We start from the raw sequence: 22,654 nt of genomic DNA, 5'->3' as shown, positions 1-22,654 counted from the left end.
AAAAGTTTTCGATCTAGGTCTGTTTTACACCCTCCACAGTTTTCAAAGTGATTGGAAGTTTGACAACCGAGCTCTAGACTCCTGAAAATGCCCGAAAATCAACTGAAAAATATGTTTTTGTATATCTTATGAATCTGTACCAGTGATAGGAAGAATTTCCGTTTTCGTTTTCCGTTTTTTGCCCGGTTTTTAGAGATTTTTTTTCCGTTTCCGTTTCCGCGTGAAAAATTCCGTTTCCGTAAAAGTAAAATTATATTTCCGTATTCCGGAAAAACCGCCATTTTTTTCGGCGGGAACGGAAAAAAAATGTAAAAGTTGACGAAAACATTAAACTAAAACTGGCTTGAAAAGCATGGAAATTGATGCTAATATGGTCTTGAAACGTAAAAAATATTTTTTTTGTATATTTTTATATTCGAAAGTAAAAAAATCCTGAAAAATAGACGAAAAGTAGAAATTTCCGTTTCCGTTTTATTTTTCCGTTTTCCGTTTTCCGCCCAACTTTGGAAGATTTTTTTCCGTTTCCGTTATTCGCGAAAAAAAATTCGTTACGTATTTCGGAAAAATGCGTTTCCTCCCATCACTGATCGGTACTGTAATTGACTAGTAGAATTTGGATTCTCAAATTCCCAGAAGCTTCTTCTTGCAGACCTAGAAGCTTTCAAGAAAGAAACCGAACCTCCATGCATTTCCAAGTACCCCATGAAATATCCAACCATACCTTTACAACCTCCTCCCCTTCCACCAAAAACCACTTCTCCGCCTCCTCCTCCACAAAACAAAGAAAAGAGGACCGCCCTGTGATTCTTTCTGAACCGTGACCTATGTCCTTCTCAATTTCTTTTTCGCGTTTTTTTAGTTTTCCCGAGAAGAAGAGTGACCAGTTTCCGGTGACGAACAACCTCGTTTTTAGTTTCTTCCCGCCTTTTTCCCTCGTTTCCATCATCCTCATTTTTCTCTATTTTTTCAGTGCTACGGGGTGGTCTTTTCTGGAAATTTCCTTTGTTTTCGTTCTAAATTTTTTTTTGAGTCGCGGAAAAAGAAGACAAGGGAAAATATTCTTCTAGGTTTCCCATAGAATGGTGTCAATTTCAAAAAAAATTCTTGCGTCATGTTTTTTTTTGAGGACCTAGATTTGTTAGGTTCAAACTGACTGGAGTTTACTCTGTCTTATTAGCAGGCTTCTCAAAATTCAAAAAAACAATATATTAATTTTACCGCTATTTTGCCGCTATTTAGAGACACGAAACACTCTAAGAGAAAGCTAGCCAAACTGTCAAGTTTGAGCTTATTTATATCAGTCCTTGTAAAAGATATGAAAAATAGTCAACTGATAAAATGTTCATCATAATATCAGAAACATTTTATCAGTTGACATTTTTTTGATATCTCTTATGAGAGCCGAGATAATTTAGCTCAAACTTGACAGTTCTCTAATTTCGGCTATTTTCAGGCCAAACTGTAAAACTACCGTATCTCGGCTCATTTTGGTCTAAACTCAGAACTTTTAAAATTTTCAAATTTCAGAAATTGAGAGCTTTAAAATAAGTCTAAACACAACTAGAATACTTCAATTTTGAGTTTTGAGGCCAGAGACGCAGTGTGTCTCGTTTCTCTGCGCTCTAACCTTTTCAGTAAAACCGTCATAACTCGGCTACTTTTTGACGGATTTTTTTGGAAGTTTTATTTTTGGGTTAAGCAAAAAAAGAGTATTGAAATGAGCCAAAACTCGAATGCATTCGCTCGGTTTTGAAAAATTAAAAAGTCCCGAAATTTTCGAAAATCAAAAATTGGTCAAGTTTAGTTGTTGTCTTGGAGCTGGATTATCTCGATTTCTCTAAAAGATTTCAAAAATTTGTCAACTGATCAAATGTTGGTTATATTATGATAAGTAATTTATCACTTGACAAACTTCTTCTAGCTACAGTAGTTTTTGAGATATGCGCCTTTAAAGTTAGCCCATCACGACGGTGAAAGATGCGCATATCTCAGAAACTACTGTAGCTAGAAAAAATTGTCAACTACTAAAATGTTGGTCATGAAATCAGCAACATTTCATCAGTTATCCAATTTTTGATATCTCTAATGGGATTCGAGATAATTGAGCTAGAACGTTGGTGGCGTGGAAAAACCACCAATGTCCAAGATCCTCTGCAATTGTTGCAAAAAGACCCCATTAATTTAAGATAGAATCCCCATATTCTATGCCTCTTGTCCTGAACCCAAACCGTTTTAAATTTAGAATTCCCTCCAAAAAATGTCATTTCTAATTCTATTAATTTAGGTCACAAACACAATACACACCATATTTTGAGCTAGAAAAAGAAACCACATGTGCCCTCTGGGATCGTTCCAAAATTGTTTCAAAAAAGAGGCAATTAATTAGACCATGATGATGACGAGGAGAAAAAATGATAGCTCTTTTGAGAAGAAATTTTTTTCTTCTTTTTTTTTGCCAATGAGAAAGTGGGAATTGCAGAAAAAAATGGGTGAAAGACTGGTGTTGATGAGTGTGTATGTGAGGGAAACAACGAGAGAAAATGATGGCTTGTTTGGAAGAAAAACTAGGTTATTCCTCGTTTATGGACCCGTTTAAAAATACCCCACGACAATTCAGAAGTCGATGTGTTTTTGGAATATGGTGACGAACATAAGGTTTTTTAGAACCGAAAAATATTTTTTTTGCAAGTTTTCCAGCATTTTCCGTATTCATTCTGATTGAAAGTTTTTCTGACAGCTTACAGTTAGTTTGAGTTGATTGCCGAATTTCAGAATTTCAGGTTTTTTTTGAATTTCTGAATTTCTGAATTTCTGAATTTCTGAGTTTCTGACTTTCTGAATCTCAGAATCTCAGAATCTCAGAATCTCAGAATCTCAGAATCTTGGAATCTTAGAATCTCAGAATCTTGGAATCTCACAATCTCAGAATCTTGGAATCTCAGAATCTCAGAATCTCAGAATCTCAGAATCTCAGAATCTCAGAATCTCAGAATCTCAGAATCTCAGAATCTTAGAATCTCAGAATCTCAGAATCTCAGAATCTCAGAATCTCAGAATCTCAGAATCTCAGAATCTCAGAATCTCAGAATCTCAGAATCTCAGAAACTCAGAATCTCATAATCTCATAATCTCAAAATATCAGAATATCAGAATATCAGAATATCAAAATCTCAGAATCTCAGAATCTCAGAATCTCAGAATCTCAGAATCTCATAATCTCAGAATCTCAGAATCTCAGAATCTGAATTTCTGAATTTCCGAATTTCTGAATTTCAAAATTTCAGAATTTCAGAATTTCTGAATTTCCGAATTTCTGAATTTCAAAATTTCAGAATTTCAGAATTTCCGAATTTCTAAATTTCCGACTTTCTAAATTTCTGAATTCCGAATTTCTGAATTTCTGAATTTCTGGTTTTTTCGAATTTCTGAAATCTGTCAAATCCGAATTTCACATTCTCACATTCATAAAAAGCAATTCTGGTAACATTTTAAGAAGCTTAGAAGTCACATCTTGACTTGTTGGGTTTTGGTGGGAATTTGTTTAGCTTGACCTACTTTGCAGTAGCTCCCTCTCTCTCTCTCTCTCTCTCTCTCCAATTATTTCCAAACTCCAAAGTAATAAATCTCTCTTCTCAGCCTTCTCGAATCTTTCCGGGTGGTTCATAAAACCTCTGAACAATTATAATAAGAGAGAGTGTACATGTCCTTGTACTTCCTCTCAATTTCCTTTTTCAACCTCACTCTCACAAGAGAAACCTAGTCGACAGAAAAATATTTTTTTCATATTTTGAATAGCTAGAACTTTTTGGCTCAAATACTAAAAATTTAATAGTCGAAAATTAGGGGGTATTTTTTTAAGGGGATCAGTTAATTATGTGCTGAAATTTAAGCGCGGCCTATGTGCCCACTTTGCGCTCAATTATCTCATTTGCCATGAGAGATAACAAAAATCTGTCAACTGATAAATTATTCATCAGAATATCACCAATATTTTATCAGTTTACACATTTTTGATACTTCTTAGAGAAATTGAGATAATTGAGCTCAAAGTACATATTTAGGGATTGCTTCTATTAGATCGGTGCTCTATTTTCAAACCTGTGTGTGACTTCTGATTTTCACTTACCGGTAACGGCTTTTTTGGTAGTTTTACCGGTAATTCACCGGTAAAATTTTTATTTTCCTCCAGGACTACACGAATGTTTTTTTTCTACTGTTTCACTAGTTTTTTTGACAGTTTTGCAACTGTTCTGAAATGGCCAGTTCTAAGACGTCGCGGTTCTGAAACGTAGCAGTTCTGAAATGTCGCGGTTACCGGTAATTTACCGGTATTTTACCGACAAGTTACCGGTAAGTTTCCCGAAACCGTACCGATAGCACACACTGTTTCAAATCAATCGATTTGACTCAACTTTTTGTTATTTTTTCTGATTTTAGGGTCATCCAAAACTTGATAATCTTTGTGTTTTAATCTCACGAAGATTATAGGATTATGTCCAGATCATATTTGGTCATTTTTTCCCATTTTCTTCTATTTTTTTGGAACTGATAATCTGAAAGTGCTGAACCCTTGCACCAGTGTTCGGTCAATCTCATCATCACATCAACCCGATTTCCTTCCTCTCCGCTCCTCTTCTTCATTTTTTGCGTCGTCGACGCGATTCACATCTTCTCCCCCCCCTCTCTCTCCCCGCTCTCAATTAAATTCTCCCCGGCTCCTCTCCTTTTTCTCCATGCTTAGAAAAAATAGGGAGAAGCCATCTATGCCGCTTCATTTGTTTCTTTTCGAATTCTCACTGAATTATTCACAATGTTGTGTTCGAACATTTTTTTTCTCCCTGTGTGCTGTCCCTTCGCGCTCGCCTCTTTTCCTCTCATCGCTTATTTTTGCCTTCAGGCTCTTTTCCTGGAGTTATGTTCCTTTTCCTCAGGAAAATTTTCATCAGGAGGATGTCACCGGATGTCTAGGATCTTTAGCCATTTTATATGGGATGTGTTAACTTTGGAATCATGAAGCTTTCGTGTGTCTTTGTGTCCAGATGTCGCAATGCCTGGTTACTCTGTAATAGAGTACTTTTAACTTTCAATCAACTTATCTCGTTTTCTGTGAAAGAAATCAAAAAATGGCCAACTAACAAAATATTTATCAAATTATCAAAAACGTTTTGTTAATTGACCATTTTTTGATAACTTCCCCAGGAAACGAGGAAAATTGGCGCAAAGTATACCGTTCTTGCTCTAGTAGAAGCGCAGCCTATACGTGCTCTTTGAGTTAATTTATCTCGGTTCCTAGGAGCGATGTCGAAAATCTGTCAACTGATAAAACACTGGTGATATTATGATAAACAATTTATCCGTTTAATATCATTTGATAAATTTTGAAGGAACCGAGAAAAACTAGCAGAAAAGTTGGTAGTTCGGTCTAAATGTTCTAATCAAAGCCCAACCCATATGTGCACGTTGAGCTCAATTATCACGCTTCCTGTAAGAGATATCAAGAAATTGTCAACTGATAAAAAGTTTATCAATTTATCAAAAATGCTTTGTTAGTTGATCATTTTTTGATGACTTTCACAGGAACCGAGATAAATTGGCTTAACGCTGACAGTAGTTTTCAAAACGTACAGTATTTGCTCGCCCGCCTATGCTGTTTGAACTCAATTATCTCAGCTTTTATGCAAGATATAAAAATATGTCTACTAATAAAATACTGGTGATATTATGACAAACAATTTATTAATTGAAATTTTTTAGTATCTTTTAGACGAACTGAGATAAATTGGCCCAAAGTTGATAGTTTGGCCGTAGATGTTCTAATGGAAGCCCAACCTATACGTGCCTTTGGGCCCAATTATCTCGGTTCCTGTGAGAGATATCAAGAATTTGTCAACTGGTTAAATATAGCTTAAATTACGATAAATAGTTTATCAGTTGAAACTTTTTTGATATCTTGCATAGGAACCGAGATAATTGAGCTCAAAGTTTACTACTTATAGAGTTGGCTTCTGTTAGAGCATTTACGGCAGGTAAGGTTTTTCTTGCTTGGTTCCTTCAGCCACATTTTTTCCCTATCCCTAAAAGATCTCTGAATATCTGCTCTCTCTCCCCAAACCGTCCGTTTTTATCTCCCATCTTCATTCAGAGGTCAGCTACTACTAGTGTCGAAATCAACACGATTGGCGTGAAACCCCGTCAGCTACTAATCAATCAGTCGATCCTCCTCTCAATCTTTTTTCTCATTTCGGCTAGGTCATATCATGCAATTTCCTTTCTTTCCGTTTCGCCTACCACTGTATTATGTCAGATATTTCCTCACACATAATAAATCTGACATGCAGGCAATTAATTACCGCCGGGCGGCGCCCCCGCCGAAAATTAAAGGGGATTGATGATATCAAGAGAGACTCAATTTATGTATGTATCGTTAATTGGGTCGTCTTCATGAGATAATCTTTTAAACCACCTCTTCCACCACTTCCTGATTTTCCCTTTCGAACGGATATTCAAATGTATAACGACGTCTTCCTCTGATACATTCTGATAACAGGCATGCATGCATGTGTGCCATTTCAAAACTTTTCCATCCTCTTCTTCTTCTTCGTCTTCTTCAGAAGACTTCTTCGACAACACTGATTCGTTTCAATTCTCTCTATTTTCGCCCATTCCGTCTATAATCTGATTAGTTGTTCTTCTCGTTGGCACTAACTCCATCTGACAAGCAAGAAACCGAAGGAAAAGAAACCTTACTTTATTTTTTCATGGTAATTGATACTTTCGGGGTCTTTGGTTTGGTCGGGAAAGGTTTTTGTGGTTTTTGTTAAGGTAGACATTTTGAAAAGTTTCCGTTTTGATTTTTGTTACTCGACCTGTCGAACTTTAAGTCCTGCTCGTGTTATTTATGTTCTTTCCTACCATTTTAGGGTTTTCAAGTACCGTAAGGAAAGAGCCTACTGCTAACCGTCAACTGACTAAATTTACCGTAAACACTCTAATAGAAGGCCACCCAGACCGTAAATTGTGATCCCATCGATCTAGGTTCCTGTACAAGATATCAAAAAGTGGTTTACTGATAAAATGTTGATTATATTATGAAAAGTATTTTATCAGTACTACTTTTTAATATCTTACACAGGAAATGAGAAAAATTGATTTAAAGTTAAAAGACCTAATTACAATGATGAACGGTACGGTAGAATTTGTGGAAAATGTGCCAAAAGCTTGGGTCGTTAAGTACAAACCTCATTCTTTTATTTTCGCCCTCATTGCTGAATTTTGACTAATTGCTCTAATTTAAAACCAGAAAAAATATAGATCCAGCCACATATCTCAAAAACTACGGTAGCTATCAGAAAGTTGTTAACGACAAAAATCACTAACATTTTATGCTGAGTAATTTTGCAATTAACCCGCTTTTGTTAGTTTTTTTGGTTTTTGAGATATCAAGCAACTTTGAGAATAGATAAAACCTAAAAAGAACTCACTCTAAAATGCTGCCAATTTTTACAATTTTTAGCTAAACTGTATCTAAAATTAAAACTGGTCTTGTGGACCTGAAGATCTCTGCTCAAATTAAAAATATCGAGGATTTAATTTGCATTAACTAACTTCGTAAAACAATTCACCTGATTAGCTAGTTGCAAGTAGGAAGTACTCCGTTTGCTCTAATAGAAACCCTTTTTCAATTTGAGCTCAACTATCTCGGTTCCTTCAAAAGATATGAAAAATATTTCACTGATAAAATGTTCATCAATATATCACCAATGTTCTATCAGTTGACAAAGTTTTGATATCTCTTCTAAAAACCGAGATATTCAAGCTCAAAGTGCTCAAAGTACCTACTCACTCATCTAAAAAACATCCGTCTACCCTAACCAACTTTTTTTGTGTACAATATAACTTGTCTAGCGCTTCTCCTCCTCTTCCTCCTTGGTCTGGTTGATATGAGTGTACGCAAGAAGAAGCGGCCGACCGAAACTGTTAAAAGCGCAAAAACTCTTTTCATCTGTCGTCGGGGTGTGGAGGCCATTGTGCAAATAACATCGATTGATTCCTCCTCTCTTTTTTTGTGTTTCCCTTTTTACACGCTTAACAATTTGTTTCGAAACATGCTATGACATATATATTTTCTGTCTTTTTAATATTTTTGGTAATCATCTTGATTCCGAAAACCTGTAATAGAAGGGCACCCTAACTTTTTACTTTCACCCAATTTTTCTTGGTTCCTGTGAATGGTATCAAAAAGTTGTCAACTGATAAATTGTTTATCATAATATCAGGAGGTTTTTGTCAGTTGATTCATTTTTGAAATCTTGTGTAGGAGTTCAGATAATTGAGCTCAAACTTGACAATGTGGGGGTGCTTCTATTACAGGTTTTATGGTCTACTCATTTGGTTTCGTAAGCTTTATTTAGTTCCATATTTCTAGGACTTAAAATGCAGGTGGTCTATAAACCCGTATTAGAAGAGCAGTCTCTTCTATTGCTTCATGCACTTCTGGAAGGAATCTTCTATTACAGAGGCTCTTCAATTAAAGGGATTTTTTTCCTAAAAATTTTACGGGGAAATTCGGTATGAAAGGTTCTAACCTCATAATAATCTGCCTACTTTTCAAAAGTTAGGCATCTTTTTGAGCAAAAAAAACGGAAGGCACTGTAAACGCTCTAATACCAATCTACCCTCTACATGCACTTTAGCTCAATTATCTCAGTTCCCATAAGAGATATCAAAAATTTGTCAACTGATAAATTGTTTTTGATATTATGATAACCGTTTTATCAGTTGACCACATTTTGATATCTCTAATAGGAAATGAGATAAATTACCGTATTTCCTCTAATAGAAGCCCACCTCTATTTGAAGCCCACCTCTAATAGAAGCCCGCCCCGCGGGGTGCTTCGAAAAATAGAAGCCCACCCTCTAATAGAAGCCCATGAGCTTTTTCGCAAGTTTTAAATTTCTCAATTTCTGGTCTACAGAGTTCCTGAATATTGAACTTTGAGTTTCTGGAATCTCAGAATTTCATAAATTTGGAAATTTGGTGTTTAGAATTGCAGAATGAAAACTTCAAATTGAAAAAAACACCGAATTCCAGAACTCTTAACTTCTGAATTGTCTAATTTATCATTTTTGAACATTTTTTTTTTGAAAATTAATCATTGAAAAATAGAGGCCCACCCTCTAATTGAAGCCCACCTCTAATAGAAGTCCACCCTGAAAGATATTAGAGGAAATACGGTAGCTCAAAGTCGACAGTGGAGGTGCAATCAGATATTCGAAGAAAAATAATTTAACTCCCAAAATATCAAGTGGATCCTCATACATTCTCTTCCTAAGACTTTCTCATCCACTTGAAAAATTTCCAATTTTCACCTATTCCTCATTTTTCAGTTTTCCTTAAAAACACCAATTGTCCTCCTGTTGTTGTCGAGTCCACGTGGCTATTCACCGACTCAACAACTTTAAGATATTCTGAGGACCTCTAGGCCCAGCCCACTGTGCTTACTCCTCAGAAATCTTCCTATTTCCCACTTTATTCTCTTTATTTTCCTTTGTTTATTAGTCTTTCTATTGCTTTCTCATATTCAAATTCCCGCCAATTTTCTCTCCCTTCGTGCAAGCGCGCCCTATCGTTGAGGTCTCGCCACGAAGGGGTTAAATACACACTCGAAACGGGGTTACTGGCCTATTTTTACTCAGATTAACTGAGTCTTACGCAGATTTAACTGAGTCTTACTCAGTCTAATTCTAGTCTAGTAGTTAGTGCTGTTCCGTGACGTTTCCCATCAGTTTGCAAGTCCGTCAACCTCGTTACTCATCATTATTCCTACTATTCCAATACTATAAGACCTCCGGCGATCCCCGATCGCCTTACCGGCCTTATTGGACTATCGTAAACCGCTAATGATGTGAGTTGATATAGATTTCCTTCTGAATAGACTAACGGCCAGTTCTGTGACCTGTTTCATGAGTGTTTTCCTTTCAGTGCTCTCATCGTGACCACTAGGAAGCGTGTGCTATTGGGAACTTTGTCTATGAGAAGCGATAAGCTTGTCACCGGTAACAGAAGGGTTTTTGTTGCCCAAGGCTTTTTGCCCCTTCAACTATTGAGTGATCAGTGATGTCCTTCTCGTCCGTCTCCAAGCCAGCCCGACTCCAAGGAAACCTCTTATTGACGATATATTCTCTTTATTAAACATATACCGCTCAATAAATGGGTCACTGATACTACTGTTGTTATTATTGTTTCCACACCGCTTATCTGCCCGCTCGTCGTCCCACTCCTCCCTACAGACATAACTAGTTCCCCTGTTACCGATGCACTTTCCCCTATTTTACCAGACAGCACGCACAAGGAGGTAGCTTGTTTCTCTGGAGCCGTCACGGGGAATCCAACACTCCCCAAGGTGACCCCTCTACACCTGTAGGTTACTTTTTTTCTCATTCTGGGACTCTCCCTCCCCTAAATTCACTATCCTACGTGGGGGCATGAAAAATGGATGCATGTCAAAAAAAAGTATGCATGTGCTCCGAGACTTCTTCTAGCCCTTTTTCTCCAATGACTTATTACCCTCTCCCTTTTCTAACCAGCCCTGTCAGTTAAATATTGCGTGCCATTCTCTCCTATATTATCCCATATCTTCTTCTTGTTTCTCGAAAATTGATTCGCATTAGTAGCAAAGTGTCTGAAATAGATCCCTCCTTCCTTTTTTAATTCTCGTGAATTTTCAGAATATGCCATGATGTTGTTGGTTGCTGTGTTGCTATTACTGTTACCATTTTCCACTTGGCAGAATCATTTAGAGGTAAGTCTTCAAGTCTTCAAGAAAAAAGTTTTATGTGCATACACAAAAAAGGATAAACACCGGAAGTAGATATAATATATAGAATCAAAAAGAATCATAAAACGAAAGACCACACACTTCTCCTAGTATCTTGGCATATCACGGACCATCGCCAAGGTCTCATCGATTTTTGAAAGGAACTTGTCTTTTGGGCGGGATGTTAGTTGAACGAAATTCGATCCGATGATTCTGGAGTCTTGGCTGCGAACGTAGGGATGAGATTGATAGAGATATGGGGAGAGTGGGGAGCTGGAAAGGGTCCAGAATTAAGTCACCGTTTAGAAGTCCCAAAAAATTTACATACCTATCAAAATCCTTATAATCAATCAGGGTAGTCTTATTGTCTCGTTCATATTCTTCATCGGCGCGGGTTTTGTAGCTGGTTAGTGGCTGAAACTTTATTATTACAATCTGAAAATGTGCTCAAAAACTCACTGCTCTATAACTGGACAGCGATGAGTACAAGTTCTTCTTGGGCTCTCCAGTCATCTCCTCATACTCTTCCTTGTCGTACGACGCCAGTTCCCGGTCCAAATCCTTTTTTCTTCTCTCTCGTTCCGCTTCATAAGTGGCCGCGAAGTATTCTGAAGACGACTTCGGCTCGTACACTTGGTAGGCACGATAGTTGGTGGACTGAAAGGCTTTGGTTACTTTTGGAAGGATCTTCAGAAGTGCAACTCACAGTTGGGTTCTTGATTCCCAGCTCGGCGTAGAAATTCTCGAGTGGCATCTTCTCGAAGAAGTGCTCTCTGTCATACTTCTCGTCAAGAGCGTGTCGTCCGAATTCGCGTTCAGCTCGAAGGATGCTAGTGGCCGACAATCCATGGTCACGAACTAGTTGGTCCTTGTCCTGAAGTTAGGTGGATAGGTTAGGCTCGGAAAAGTGAATTCAAATGTAAAGGAACCAGAAGGTATTGACGCCGCCAGGCGGTGTGAATTTTTCCGTGAACTTGTCCAACTACCTTTGAAAATAGAAAAAAACCTAAATGTGCAAAAAAAAATAGATTTTTGTAGTCTCATGATCTCAACTTTCTATATTATCAAAATCGAAATAGACGGGCATCATCTCGCTGCTATTTCGGGTTATCTGTGAAAATTTGGGAAATTTCGGTCCATTGGGGACTTCGCTAGGGTCCGGGAACAAACGGACACACAGACAGAATTTGGTGATTGTTGTTAGTAAAGATAGCGATTACCGTATTTCCTCTAATAGAAGCCCATCCGAACCATCAAATTTGAGCACCATTATCTCGGTTCCTGTGAGAGATATCTTAAATTTTTCAACTGATGAAGTATCAGTGAGATTATGACACAAAATTTATTAGTTGACAGATTTTTGATACCTCTCACAGAAATTGAGATAACTGAGCTCAAATTTGATGGTTGTGATGGCCTTATATTAGAGATAATACGGTAGATTGTATTTAAGCAATATTATGGACAGCAGCAAAATTTTGATTAATTTAATTCTGGGATAAATATGATATGATGGCCTAGCAGCCCTAGTGGTTTATTTTTGAAATGAAGGACTCATTCGGCCACGCCAACCTACCCAAAGCCTAAGCCAAGGCCGGCCGCGGCCGCCATTTGCACAGCCTTGGTTTTAAAAAAAACTCACCTTGGCTCTGAGACGATTCGTAGGATGGAAAATGTTCCTGACGTAGCTTTCATAACTTTTCGTATGTGCCCCGCCCGGAATGATCTCCCTATCAAAGTCCGAATCGCGATTCCGACCAGGCCCCGGTTTTCGGTTTCTCCAGCCGAGATATTCGGACATCTGGAAATCTGGGGGGTACTGTAAATTCAGAATCGGCAGTGATAAAAACAAAAATCCAGCAGGAAAATCAAACGAAAAGAGGCGAGAAACGAAAGACGACGGGAGCAGTTTCTTCAGTTGTATTACACAACACATCCCCAACTTCTCAGTGACTCGAGAAGTTGATAGTGGGTGTGTGCGTACTTGAAGAGAGGCAGAGAATCCGAGGAAGATGCCATTACATCATGGCATCTTCTCGGCATAGACAGGGAGAGTCAAGATGCGGGATGGATGGCACAGAAAAAAATTAGAGAAACAAAACATGTGACAAGGCAGAGATTGACGCGGATGAACACAACAAGAGCACAACAAGAGGAACTTTTCATAATTGTTTCAGATTAGTTTCAGACATTTCAAGTGGTCTGTGAAGTTTAGGTAGACTATCTCAAATTGTACCCAATGTATCTCGGTTCCTGTCAAAGATATCAAAAAGTGTTAAACTAACAAAATGCTTGTGATATTATGATAAACAATTTATCAGTTGACAGCTCTTTATAGTTCATAGAAAATGAGATAAATTGGATCAAAGAGAACTGGCCCGATGTTCCGATTCCGAGCTTGCACGGGCCGTCTGATAACTCGCTTCAAAATTGACATTTTGGGACAAAACACATACCAAGTGATAGAACTCGGCAAGCCGTACACCTTACAATAAAAACCGCCTGACGTCAGAATTTTAAGCCGGGTCGACGATTTTCGTGCTGGTTGACTCTTATTGAAGGTTGTAGAGCTTGCTGAGCTCTATCATTTGGTATGTTTTGTTGCTCACAATTTCAATTTTGAAGCGAGCTATCAGCCGGCACGGTATCGACCCGTTGACAAGTACGGGCCCTTTAGAAAAAAAAACCAGATTATTTCCAGATAAATGACTGGGAGCTAATCGGAAGCCGAACATATCCATGGCAAGGAAATGAAGTGCTACGGTGCAAACGATGGGACAAGGTAGCCATCAGATGGCACCTCTCGACCTGTACAGCGCACGGAAATTGCGAAGGTGGAACCAATGTGGACTACGCCACAAATGCTCAAAACTGGACAGAACTACCAGTGTGGAGAAATGCGTTCACATATGTGCAGATTCCAGGAGCGGTGAGGGTAGGGAACCTTTTCTTTTTTGAATGGTCTCAATTCAAATTAAGTCTCTTCAGAAAACCGATTTCTTGCGGCTGGGTCTGACTGGTTACGATACTAGGAAAACGGTTTTGGAATCTTTCGCTCCATTGAAAATCGACGTGGATTGGAGATGGCAAATTACGAGGGATGGTTGCAATAATTTTGTTGTTAGGTGGGTATTTAATCTGTAGATTTCAAAAAATTCTGATTTTCAGAATGTCTGCCATGTCAATGATCAACGAGAAGATGCGCCCGAAACTGGAAAGATTCTGTCGGCATTTTGATAAGGATCACTTTGTAAACTGTCACAATCTATAGTTCTCATTATCTCCTTTTTTGTCCCCATGGGTCCCCAACATGTCAAAATGTGATTCACTCTGCCTTTTCCACCCCATCCCCCCTTTGCTTTATTTTTTGTTCCTCTTCTGTATATAAGAATCATATAAAAATAACTGGTATCCATATATCATGTATTTCCAAAAAAAAATTATCATTTAAAAAGATTTGCAGATCATCGAAATAAAATCGTTTAGAGATCAAAAATGTTCTTGGGAATGTATTATACCAGTATTCAAAAATTGAAGAAAGTCCTTTGTATTTTTTATAGATCTCCTTTTCGATGTGTACCGTTTAGAAGTGGTTGATATATTGTTTCAACTGTGCTCAATGCCCGATTCTTGGCCACCAACGGCGCACAAGACGACGATCGTTTCTTCTCTTGGACGGGCATCGAGGTGCGACGCGATGAAGCCGTGCTGAGTTTTGTCGTGTGGACCAGTGATCCGGTGATCGAGTCTGGAAATGGGAGTAGTTGGATTGAGAGAGTTGAGAAATTGAATAGCAGAACGGGGTGAAAGTTCAGGTGGAAGCAAATGGAAATGCGCTTTGATGCAGGATGCAAATTTTGGAAAAAAAAATATTCGTTGGAGCATTATACAGTATTCCCTCTAACCGAAGCCCACCCAAATCGTCAACTGTGAGCTTAAATATCTCGGTTCCTGGAAAAGATAACAAAAATTTGTCAACTGACAAAATATTTTAGATATTATGATAATGAATTCATCAGTTGAAAGCTTTTTCATATCTTTGACAGAAATCAAGATACATATATATATATATGAGCTCAAAGCTGACGGTTTTACTGGACTTCGTTAGTTTGACGTAAAACGGTATTTTAAGATACTTTCAATTTAAGGAAAGATCTCATCAGTTCAAAAACTGTAAACTGAATTAAAATTAAAATTCAATTTAACAAATCAGAAAATTTTCAACTGTCAGAATTGAAACCGGAAAATTTCGTAACTTGAAAAATGCTTAATAGCTCGTATTACGGTGAACCCTCTAATAGAACGCAACCTAATACTTTTCCTTTGAGTCAAATTATCTCGGTTCCTTCGTAAGATATCAAAAATGTGTTAACAAATAAATTGTTCATCATAATATCACCAACATTTTATCAGTTGACAAAATTTTGATATCTCTCATAGGAACCGAGATAATTAAGCTCAACGTACAAGCATAGGGTGGGCTTCTATTAAAGCATATACGGTATACTTTGAGCGCAATTATCTCGGCTCCTATGAAATATATCAAAAAGTGGGATACTAATAAAATATTGGTCATAATATCAGCAACACTTTATCAATGGACCACTTTCTAAAATCTTTTACAGAAATCGAGATATATAGACTCAAAGTGCAAGTATATGGTGGCCTACTGTAATCATAATTTTAGAATCAATCATAATTTTAGAGCGCATTTCCATCATTATCTAAACCTGAACTCTCGTTTTGCGTTCCAAGCATATTGGGGGTAAGAACCGATAGATGACAAGTACAGAACGCTGTGGGCAAAGATAGATTTTCACACATGGTGCTGATCAATAGGTAAAAAGTGTTAAACCATGTGAGTAGGGTGAGTTGGAAAATGGTGAGGATGTGAAAGGGTGAGGTGTATTTAAACAAAACATGGTGAACGAAAAGTTTGCTGGCAAGCCTCTGGTGCAAGTGACAATTTAAAAAATTGCAACCAAAAAAATGCAGGCTACCGTTCCTAGATCCAGATGAAGAATCACGCCAGTGACGGATGACGACGGTGAATAGTGTCGCAAGACTTTCGTGAAGTGTGATCACACGGCCTGAATCGGATTTCAGATTCCAGAAACAGAAAAAAATATGTAAAAACTGAACTCAAGGATGAAGAGAAACACGCGTGAGATGATTAGGTGTGAAGTGATTAGTGTGAAAAAAACTGAAAATCAGTGAAACATCCGGGATGAGCAATCGGGGGCCAAAAAAAGTACATGAATAATGTCACACATAAACCTACTGATATGCGCGTTTTGATGTTTGTGTGATAAGGGGTATGGACCCATACTTATCATCCTAATCTCGAGAATGATGTTCCTTTCGGTTTGTAGAGGTACGAATTTTTCACTAAGAGAAATGGATCATATGGTAGAAGCGATAGATAAATGGAGTGTTTTGACTCCCTTCAAGAGTTGGAGGGACAGGAGACCCTTAAACTTACCAATTTTCCTGTTGATCTTCTTCCTTGTAAGCTTCAGCAATCGCAGTCTGAAGTGCTTGGAGCCAAGGCAGAAGAGAATGAAGTTGGAAGCTTTGCCGCAGATTACCAGCGTGCTGAAAAAGGAATTTAGAATTTCAGAAAAAATTTCACCTAACAGACCTGGATATCATTGTCAAATCATACAACTCCTCATGAGTCGCATACATCACCAAATGCACTAACGCCGATGGCCCATTGGTCAGTGTAAACATGGTAACAATAAAGGTGACAGTTAGTGTCACCCGATGCTCCGTCTTCTGCATGTGCACGTCATTTTGACGTCTGAAAGAGGGATTATTAGATTAGAGGTTCAGTCAGACCCACCGATCCGCATTAAAATCCTTTCCAATCGACAAATGCTTTTGACGTTTTCTCAGCGCCCAAAGGAGTGTTAGGTTGAGGAATAAGAGGAGGATGATGGGAAGGATTATCATTAGGAAGATATGAGCCAGTTTGCACATTGCGATGAAGCTTTGGTAGCGGGAGGAGAATGGATTTGGGCGGTGGCCGAACCATTTTCTGGAAAAAATTGAATTAGGGTTCAAGGAATCCTGGAGAAGCTGTTCAAAGAATTGACAACAAATCTGGGCAAGGACATTTAGGGAAAATCCAAAGAGAGCTGAAGTTTCGAATTAAAGTTTGTTCTAGCATAAAACATGAACATAGGGTTGTACTGAGCTAAAATTTGGAGCGGAAAATAGCTAATATTTCATCAGTAAACCGGTCAAATTTCAAATTATTTTATCAATTGTCAGCGGAGTTATTGCTTGTCAAAGCTTCTTCATCTCATGAAAATCACAGCGGCACATCTTTGAACGATCATAACATCACCTATACTTGAGGAACCGCTTTGAAAATTTCAGTAGCTATGAATCAAACGTAATCCAATATCTTATACTAATTTTCGTGCTTCCAGGACACTTATGTCCAAAGATACCTCCGTTTTTATCAGTCCGCGTAACTCTGTAATTCCCCAATCACGAGCAAATTGCTAAAGACGTCAGGCAAGAACAATGACTCATCGTATCCGTATAATGCCTGATCTATAGCCCACTATTATAACTGCACAACCCATAATTTCCCTCTTATGGTTCCTAGTTCTTTTGGAATTTGAAAGTCAAAACGAGACACGAATGTTTTTGACACCCCTAGCACAACCTCTCCCCTCTCTCCCAAATTTCCTTCTTGGTTGTTTACTTGGTGCCAATTTCAATAGAAAATGAGGACCCCTCATGAGTCATTTCACTTACTCTGCATTGACCGGTAGACACCTTGAGTAGAGTTGAGTCTCTCGACAGTAGGACCTCACTAGACAAAAATACTCAAAGTGCTGGTAGCATGTCAAAAGTCCGCATGTGAAAACGATGACAGTTGTGACAAGAGGAAGTTTCCACCTGGAACAAGAAGCTTTTGAAGACGTTGTTGGTTATTAAGTACTCTTACCATCGCCACGTGGCACGCGCATACAGGGGATTCTGAATTCCAAGAAGTCGATCCGCACAGACGGCTATCACGCACCAGTGAGCCACCGAAGAACACCAGTTGGCTAGCGAGATTAGGTGGACCTGAACGATGTATGATGTTTGGAAAAAGAGAGATTTGAAGTCGGAAGCCCAAAAATGCCTCGGGGCATATTTCAAAGTTCCAAAACTGCAGGTACTAGGATTTGAGTCTTCCACATTTGCTTTAATAGAAGACCACCATACGTGCCCTTTGAGCTTAATTATCTCGGTTCCTATCACAGATATCAAAAATCTGAAAGCTGATAAAATATTGGTGATATTATGGTGAACAATTTATCTGTTGACATTTTGTTGAAATCTTTTGAAGGAACCTAGATAATTTAACGCAAAATGGATGCACGGGCAGGGCTTTCATTACAGCAAAAATGTGATACCACTCTCTGAGTTTAATTCTCTCGGTTCCTATGAGAGATAGCAAAAATGTGTTAACTAATAAAAAATTGGTGATATTATGATAAACAATTTATCAGTTAAATATTTTTTGACATCTCTTAAAGGAAACGAGATATTTGAGCTCGAAGTTAAAAGTTAGTGTGAGCTTCTGTAGATTGGCTCCTACACTACTTTCTGATCTTTGTAACTCTTGCTATTTTCTCATTTTAATGAAAATGTTTATTATTTTTCCAGTAAGAACTTTTGTTAGTTTTTTTTCTCCGCATTCAAAAAACATCCCATGTCATTTTTAGCCAAATTATATAGATAGGACCAAAGAATAAAAATAAGTTCCCCAGAAATCTGATCTCACCTTGGAGTGCAGGTAGAACCAGCGAAAGTACCAATTAAAGGTGAAAAACGAGTAGTTTGCCAGAATATTCGGGAAGAGAAGAAACAGAAAAATGATATCGGCAAACGCAAGAACCGCCAGGAATGAGTTCGCTCGACTTCGCATACTTCGATTCAGCAGAACTGTTAAATTGAGTACGTTTCCTAGAATTCCGAATATTGCCAGTGCCGGGTAGAAATATCTGGAAGAGTTTTAGTCTTGGATTTTCTAGACCATGGGCTCTACAAACCTCTGTAGATTATACTCCAAGGTTGTACCCGACATCCGCTGTTGTTCATCTGTTAGACATAGATGCGAGAAATTGGCTGACATTTCTGAAATATCATATTTCTTATTTATTAGAATTTTAAAATTCAAAAATTCAAAAGACATCAAAAACGAGAGGAAGGGAAAAGTTCGATTGTTTGTCTTGGAGCCACCGCGCCGTCTGAAAAAGTGGGCGTTCCCGTCTAGAAGTGGTCAGTGAACCATAATTAAGGAATTCAAATTTCAAGAAAAAGAAAAAACACGGGTGGGGAACTTTTCGAGTAGAAAAAGAAGAAAAAGGGTGCACTTTTGAGATTTCAAGAGATAGCAGAGAATTTGCAGAAGGATGGATAGAAAAGTGAAATGAACCATGATTCTAGAGGATCCGAATGCAAACGTATAGATTGCAAATCGCGGCCGCGGCCGACCGTGACTCAGGCCGGTGGTAGGTTGCTGTGGACCAATCAGTCCGACCCAGAAACCACTTGAGCCTCTAGGCCGGCCCGCCGGCCGGCCGTGGCTCAAACTAACCTACATACTATTAAAGAACTGAAATGGCAAAACAGTTAGCCACACACAACCCGGCACACAAACACACCAATTGAATGTTATCAAGTGGGCTTATCAATTCAATTATTTTCTCCAAAAAATTTGATTATCAACAGAGAAAATAATCGCATTTCACACCAGGTTGATGGCTAGCTGTTTCTTGTGAGTTTTCGGGAAAAAATGGTTCCATTTCTCTTCCCTGACGTTGTTCTTCTAATCTCCCTTCGAGGAGCTCAAAGTTGACAAAGTGGTGCATGTACATAAGTAGAAGGAAACAAAAAACGGAGAAGAAGAAGAAGAAGGTTCAACTGGTTTTGTTTATTCTGGAGGAGGGGTAAAGAGGAGGGGCAGAAAGATACTGAGTCATCGAACCTAGAAATCTTGAGGTTAGGCTCAATGATCTTCCAGGGAAAGCCTTCGTTTTGTTTGCTTAGTTCTTGATTAATCTTGAGCAAGAATGATAGCATAGGTTTTTGAGGAAATGAGTAGAGCACAGAGATCTCTATGAATTGCTAGAAGAGACAACGAAAATTTGCTCTAACAGAATAGGTGCACTTTGAGCTCAATTATCTCGGTTCCTAGAAGAGATATCAGAAATCCATCAACTGATAAATTGTTTATCATAAAATTAATAAAATTTCATCAGGTCATAAATTTTTGATATCTCTCATGAGAAGCGAGATAATTGAGCTCGAAGTATACCGTATTCGCCCTACAACTAGACTTTGAGCTCAATTATCTCGGTTCCTGTTGAAGATATCAAAAATGCTAAACTGATAAAGTAATTATCATAATATCTCAAACATTTTATCAGTTAACAGATTTTTGATATCTTTTGAAAGAGTTCCGGAATGTTCCGGAAAGCCATCGTGAGAGCGATGCATCCTATACTTATTATTATAGCTGAAAATATCGCAAAAATATGTCTATGCTAAATCTTCTGAAATCTCTAAATGACGAAATCGATCCTCGAACGAATTTCAGCTCAGCCAACATTAGACCTTTCTGACCCTATAATCTTCCAAGCTTCTAGGCTTTTTTCTATTCTACAGACCAAAAATTCTAAATTCCTCATTATCCTCTATTCATCCAGGAAGTATTATAAGAATAGTAGTATTCCGAATGCTAGAATAATTGAATGCTTCTTCTCCACTTCCAGATCTGCGCTGGGCAAAAATATGAATATGCTCGAAGTTTGACCTCATTTTAAGTAAAAGCTCGTGTTTGAATATAAGATGAGTGAAATTTACGAGGATGAGTTATGCGAACTACGTCAGCGATTAAAGGTTTGACTATCATCTTTTATCTAGAGGATCTTCGAATTTTTTTTTTTTGAAAAAGGTTTGTGAGGATTAGAAAGTTTTGAGGCTCTTATCGTAAAAGGTTCTTGATATTTTGGGATTTCTAGAATAATCAAAAATCTGGAACCGGACTGAAGTAGTTTGAACTTATTCACCAGTTTGAGAAAATTTGGAAAATGTTTGGGAATCTTGAACTACCGTAAAATCTTCAATAGAAGGGTCTGTCAAGTTTGAGCTCAAATATCAAGATTCCTATAAAAGCTACCAAATTTTTATCAACTAATAAAATATAGGTGATATTATGATAATCAATTTATCCGTTAGCAAGTTTTTGACATCTTTTACACGAACCGAGATAAATGGCTCAAAAGTTCAACTATCGTAAATGCTCTAACATAATTCCTCCCTTATTTTCAACTTTAAACCAATTTATCGCGGTTGCTATCAAAGATATCAAAAAGTGATCAACTGATAAAATGTTCATGATAATATCACCAATATTTTATCAGTTGACAGATTCTTTAAACCTTTTACAGGAACCGAGATAATTGAGCTCAGGGATTGGCTTCCATTTGAGAAAATTCTATTCAATTTAGAGCATTTTTTAAACTATGTTCTTGGGATATATTCAGTTTAAAAATCCATGAAATCTCCATAATTCAAGATCAAACAATCAAAAATGGCAACGTTCTTCTAATGAGATTCATGAGGAAATGAATAATATTAATGACGTTTGGGTCAGTTTTTTGCTCCTTCCATTCTGCGAATTCCAGTAAAATGACCATAGATAATAGCATCTATAATGTTGAAGCCTCTAGAAGAGTATCTAACCGACGGAATCAAAAAAATGAAGTAAAGTGTTTCGAATTTTTTTCGTCTATTTCCTTCACAATCGAAAAACTATGCGCAAAGTTATGAATAATTGAGAAGTTCCAAAATGGTGAAGAGACAAAAAAGTGTTTTGGCGGATGGCTCAGCATAAAAAAAGGAGGAGAAGAGGCACTTAGAAAAAGGATAGACCTCCTATCGGAAATAGATATTGCTATGTAATACACAAGTAAACTCGATTGCCGACTTTTTATTTCCAAGAAAAATCTCACAGATGATGAAGATGTTTATGCATATATCACAAAACACAAGACGCGCTATAACCTTGTTTAACTCGGTGGAGCATAAGTTAATGGACTCGTGATCTTTCTAGACTAGAAGATTTGAGATCTGGGATTCTGGACATTAAAAAAAACATAAAAATCGAACAATGAGGACCATCGGAAGTGCCAAGGCGTGTCTTGAATAAGAAAAGAGAGAACAGAATGAAAAAAGAAAATGTCTAATTATAGCTGAATGGAGTGGGTAATTATTTTAGTACTGGTTGAGCTGAATAGACTTTGGAAAAGATTATATGGATCTTTTAAAGTTCATCATTAAAAATTCAACTTAGCAAGACAAACCGTTTTAAAGTGGTAAAACTAACATTTCGGTACAAATTTTGAAGTTTTCGGTTTCTTTTTGGTTACAAACGGCATATTTCACTAAAACGGAATTAAGCTAAAAAGTTGTCAACTACAAAGTTAAAGCTTCAGTTGTGTTTGGTGTAATCTGAAAATTTAAAAATTCTGGAATACTTTTTTAAAACCCCCAAGTTGACTATTTTCCACAGAAAAAAAACTATGGTATTTTTTCCGGGTACTGTAGTCCGGATTCTGCCAACCTTAAGGTCCGCTATTCTAAGAAAGGTATTTTTTCGTAAAATTTTGTGACTAGACATGCCATTTCCTTGGTTCGAATATACCTAAATGCTATCTCATTAAAAGATTCAGCAAACATCAGAAAGGGTCGGTGACATATTATGTACCTATAGGACATCAGTAATGAATCAGCAGAAAAAAGACGCAAAATTTGATAAAATGTGT

The 22,654-nt window shown here is 37.6% G+C and overlaps 4 protein-coding genes across 4 annotated transcripts; 2 read left to right on the top strand and 2 right to left on the bottom strand.

Moving 5' to 3' along the window:
- Positions 1-2,540: 2,540 nt before the first annotated feature.
- Positions 2,541-3,253, top strand: CBG20551 (the record flags this gene model as incomplete). Its single annotated transcript, XM_002635522.1, has 2 exons — positions 2,541-2,568; positions 2,847-3,253. The coding sequence occupies 2 exons, from the start codon at positions 2,541-2,543 to the stop codon at positions 3,251-3,253; spliced, it is 435 nt and encodes a 144-aa protein (XP_002635568.1).
- A 7,671-nt stretch (positions 3,254-10,924) lies between these two features.
- Positions 10,925-12,618, bottom strand: CBG20550 (the record flags this gene model as incomplete). The annotated part of the gene is made up of 5 exons (XM_002635521.1): positions 10,925-11,090; positions 11,146-11,231; positions 11,277-11,474; positions 11,524-11,691; positions 12,460-12,618. 5 exons carry the CDS (start codon positions 12,616-12,618, stop codon positions 10,925-10,927), a joined length of 777 nt encoding a protein of 258 aa, XP_002635567.1.
- A 580-nt stretch (positions 12,619-13,198) lies between these two features.
- CBG20549 lies at positions 13,199-14,088 on the top strand (the record flags this gene model as incomplete). The annotated part of the gene is made up of 4 exons (XM_002635520.2): positions 13,199-13,276; positions 13,519-13,752; positions 13,806-13,942; positions 13,986-14,088. The coding sequence occupies 4 exons, from the start codon at positions 13,199-13,201 to the stop codon at positions 14,086-14,088; spliced, it is 552 nt and encodes a 183-aa protein (XP_002635566.2).
- Positions 14,089-14,371: 283 nt separating this feature from the next.
- On the bottom strand, positions 14,372-18,957 carry CBG20548 (the record flags this gene model as incomplete). Its single annotated transcript, XM_002635519.1, has 8 exons — positions 14,372-14,565; positions 16,300-16,412; positions 16,459-16,620; positions 16,663-16,857; positions 17,589-17,732; positions 17,782-17,903; positions 18,607-18,826; positions 18,875-18,957. The coding sequence occupies 8 exons, from the start codon at positions 18,955-18,957 to the stop codon at positions 14,372-14,374; spliced, it is 1,233 nt and encodes a 410-aa protein (XP_002635565.1).
- Between the last annotated feature and the right edge of the window lie 3,697 nt (positions 18,958-22,654).

The sequence above is a fragment of the Caenorhabditis briggsae genome, assembly GCF_000004555.2.
Source record: "Caenorhabditis briggsae complete genome, chrV, whole genome shotgun sequence".
Taxonomy (NCBI): domain Eukaryota; kingdom Metazoa; phylum Nematoda; class Chromadorea; order Rhabditida; family Rhabditidae; genus Caenorhabditis; species Caenorhabditis briggsae.
The sequence above is the reverse complement of the archived record's forward strand: the minus strand, read 5'-3'. Positions and strand labels throughout refer to the sequence as shown.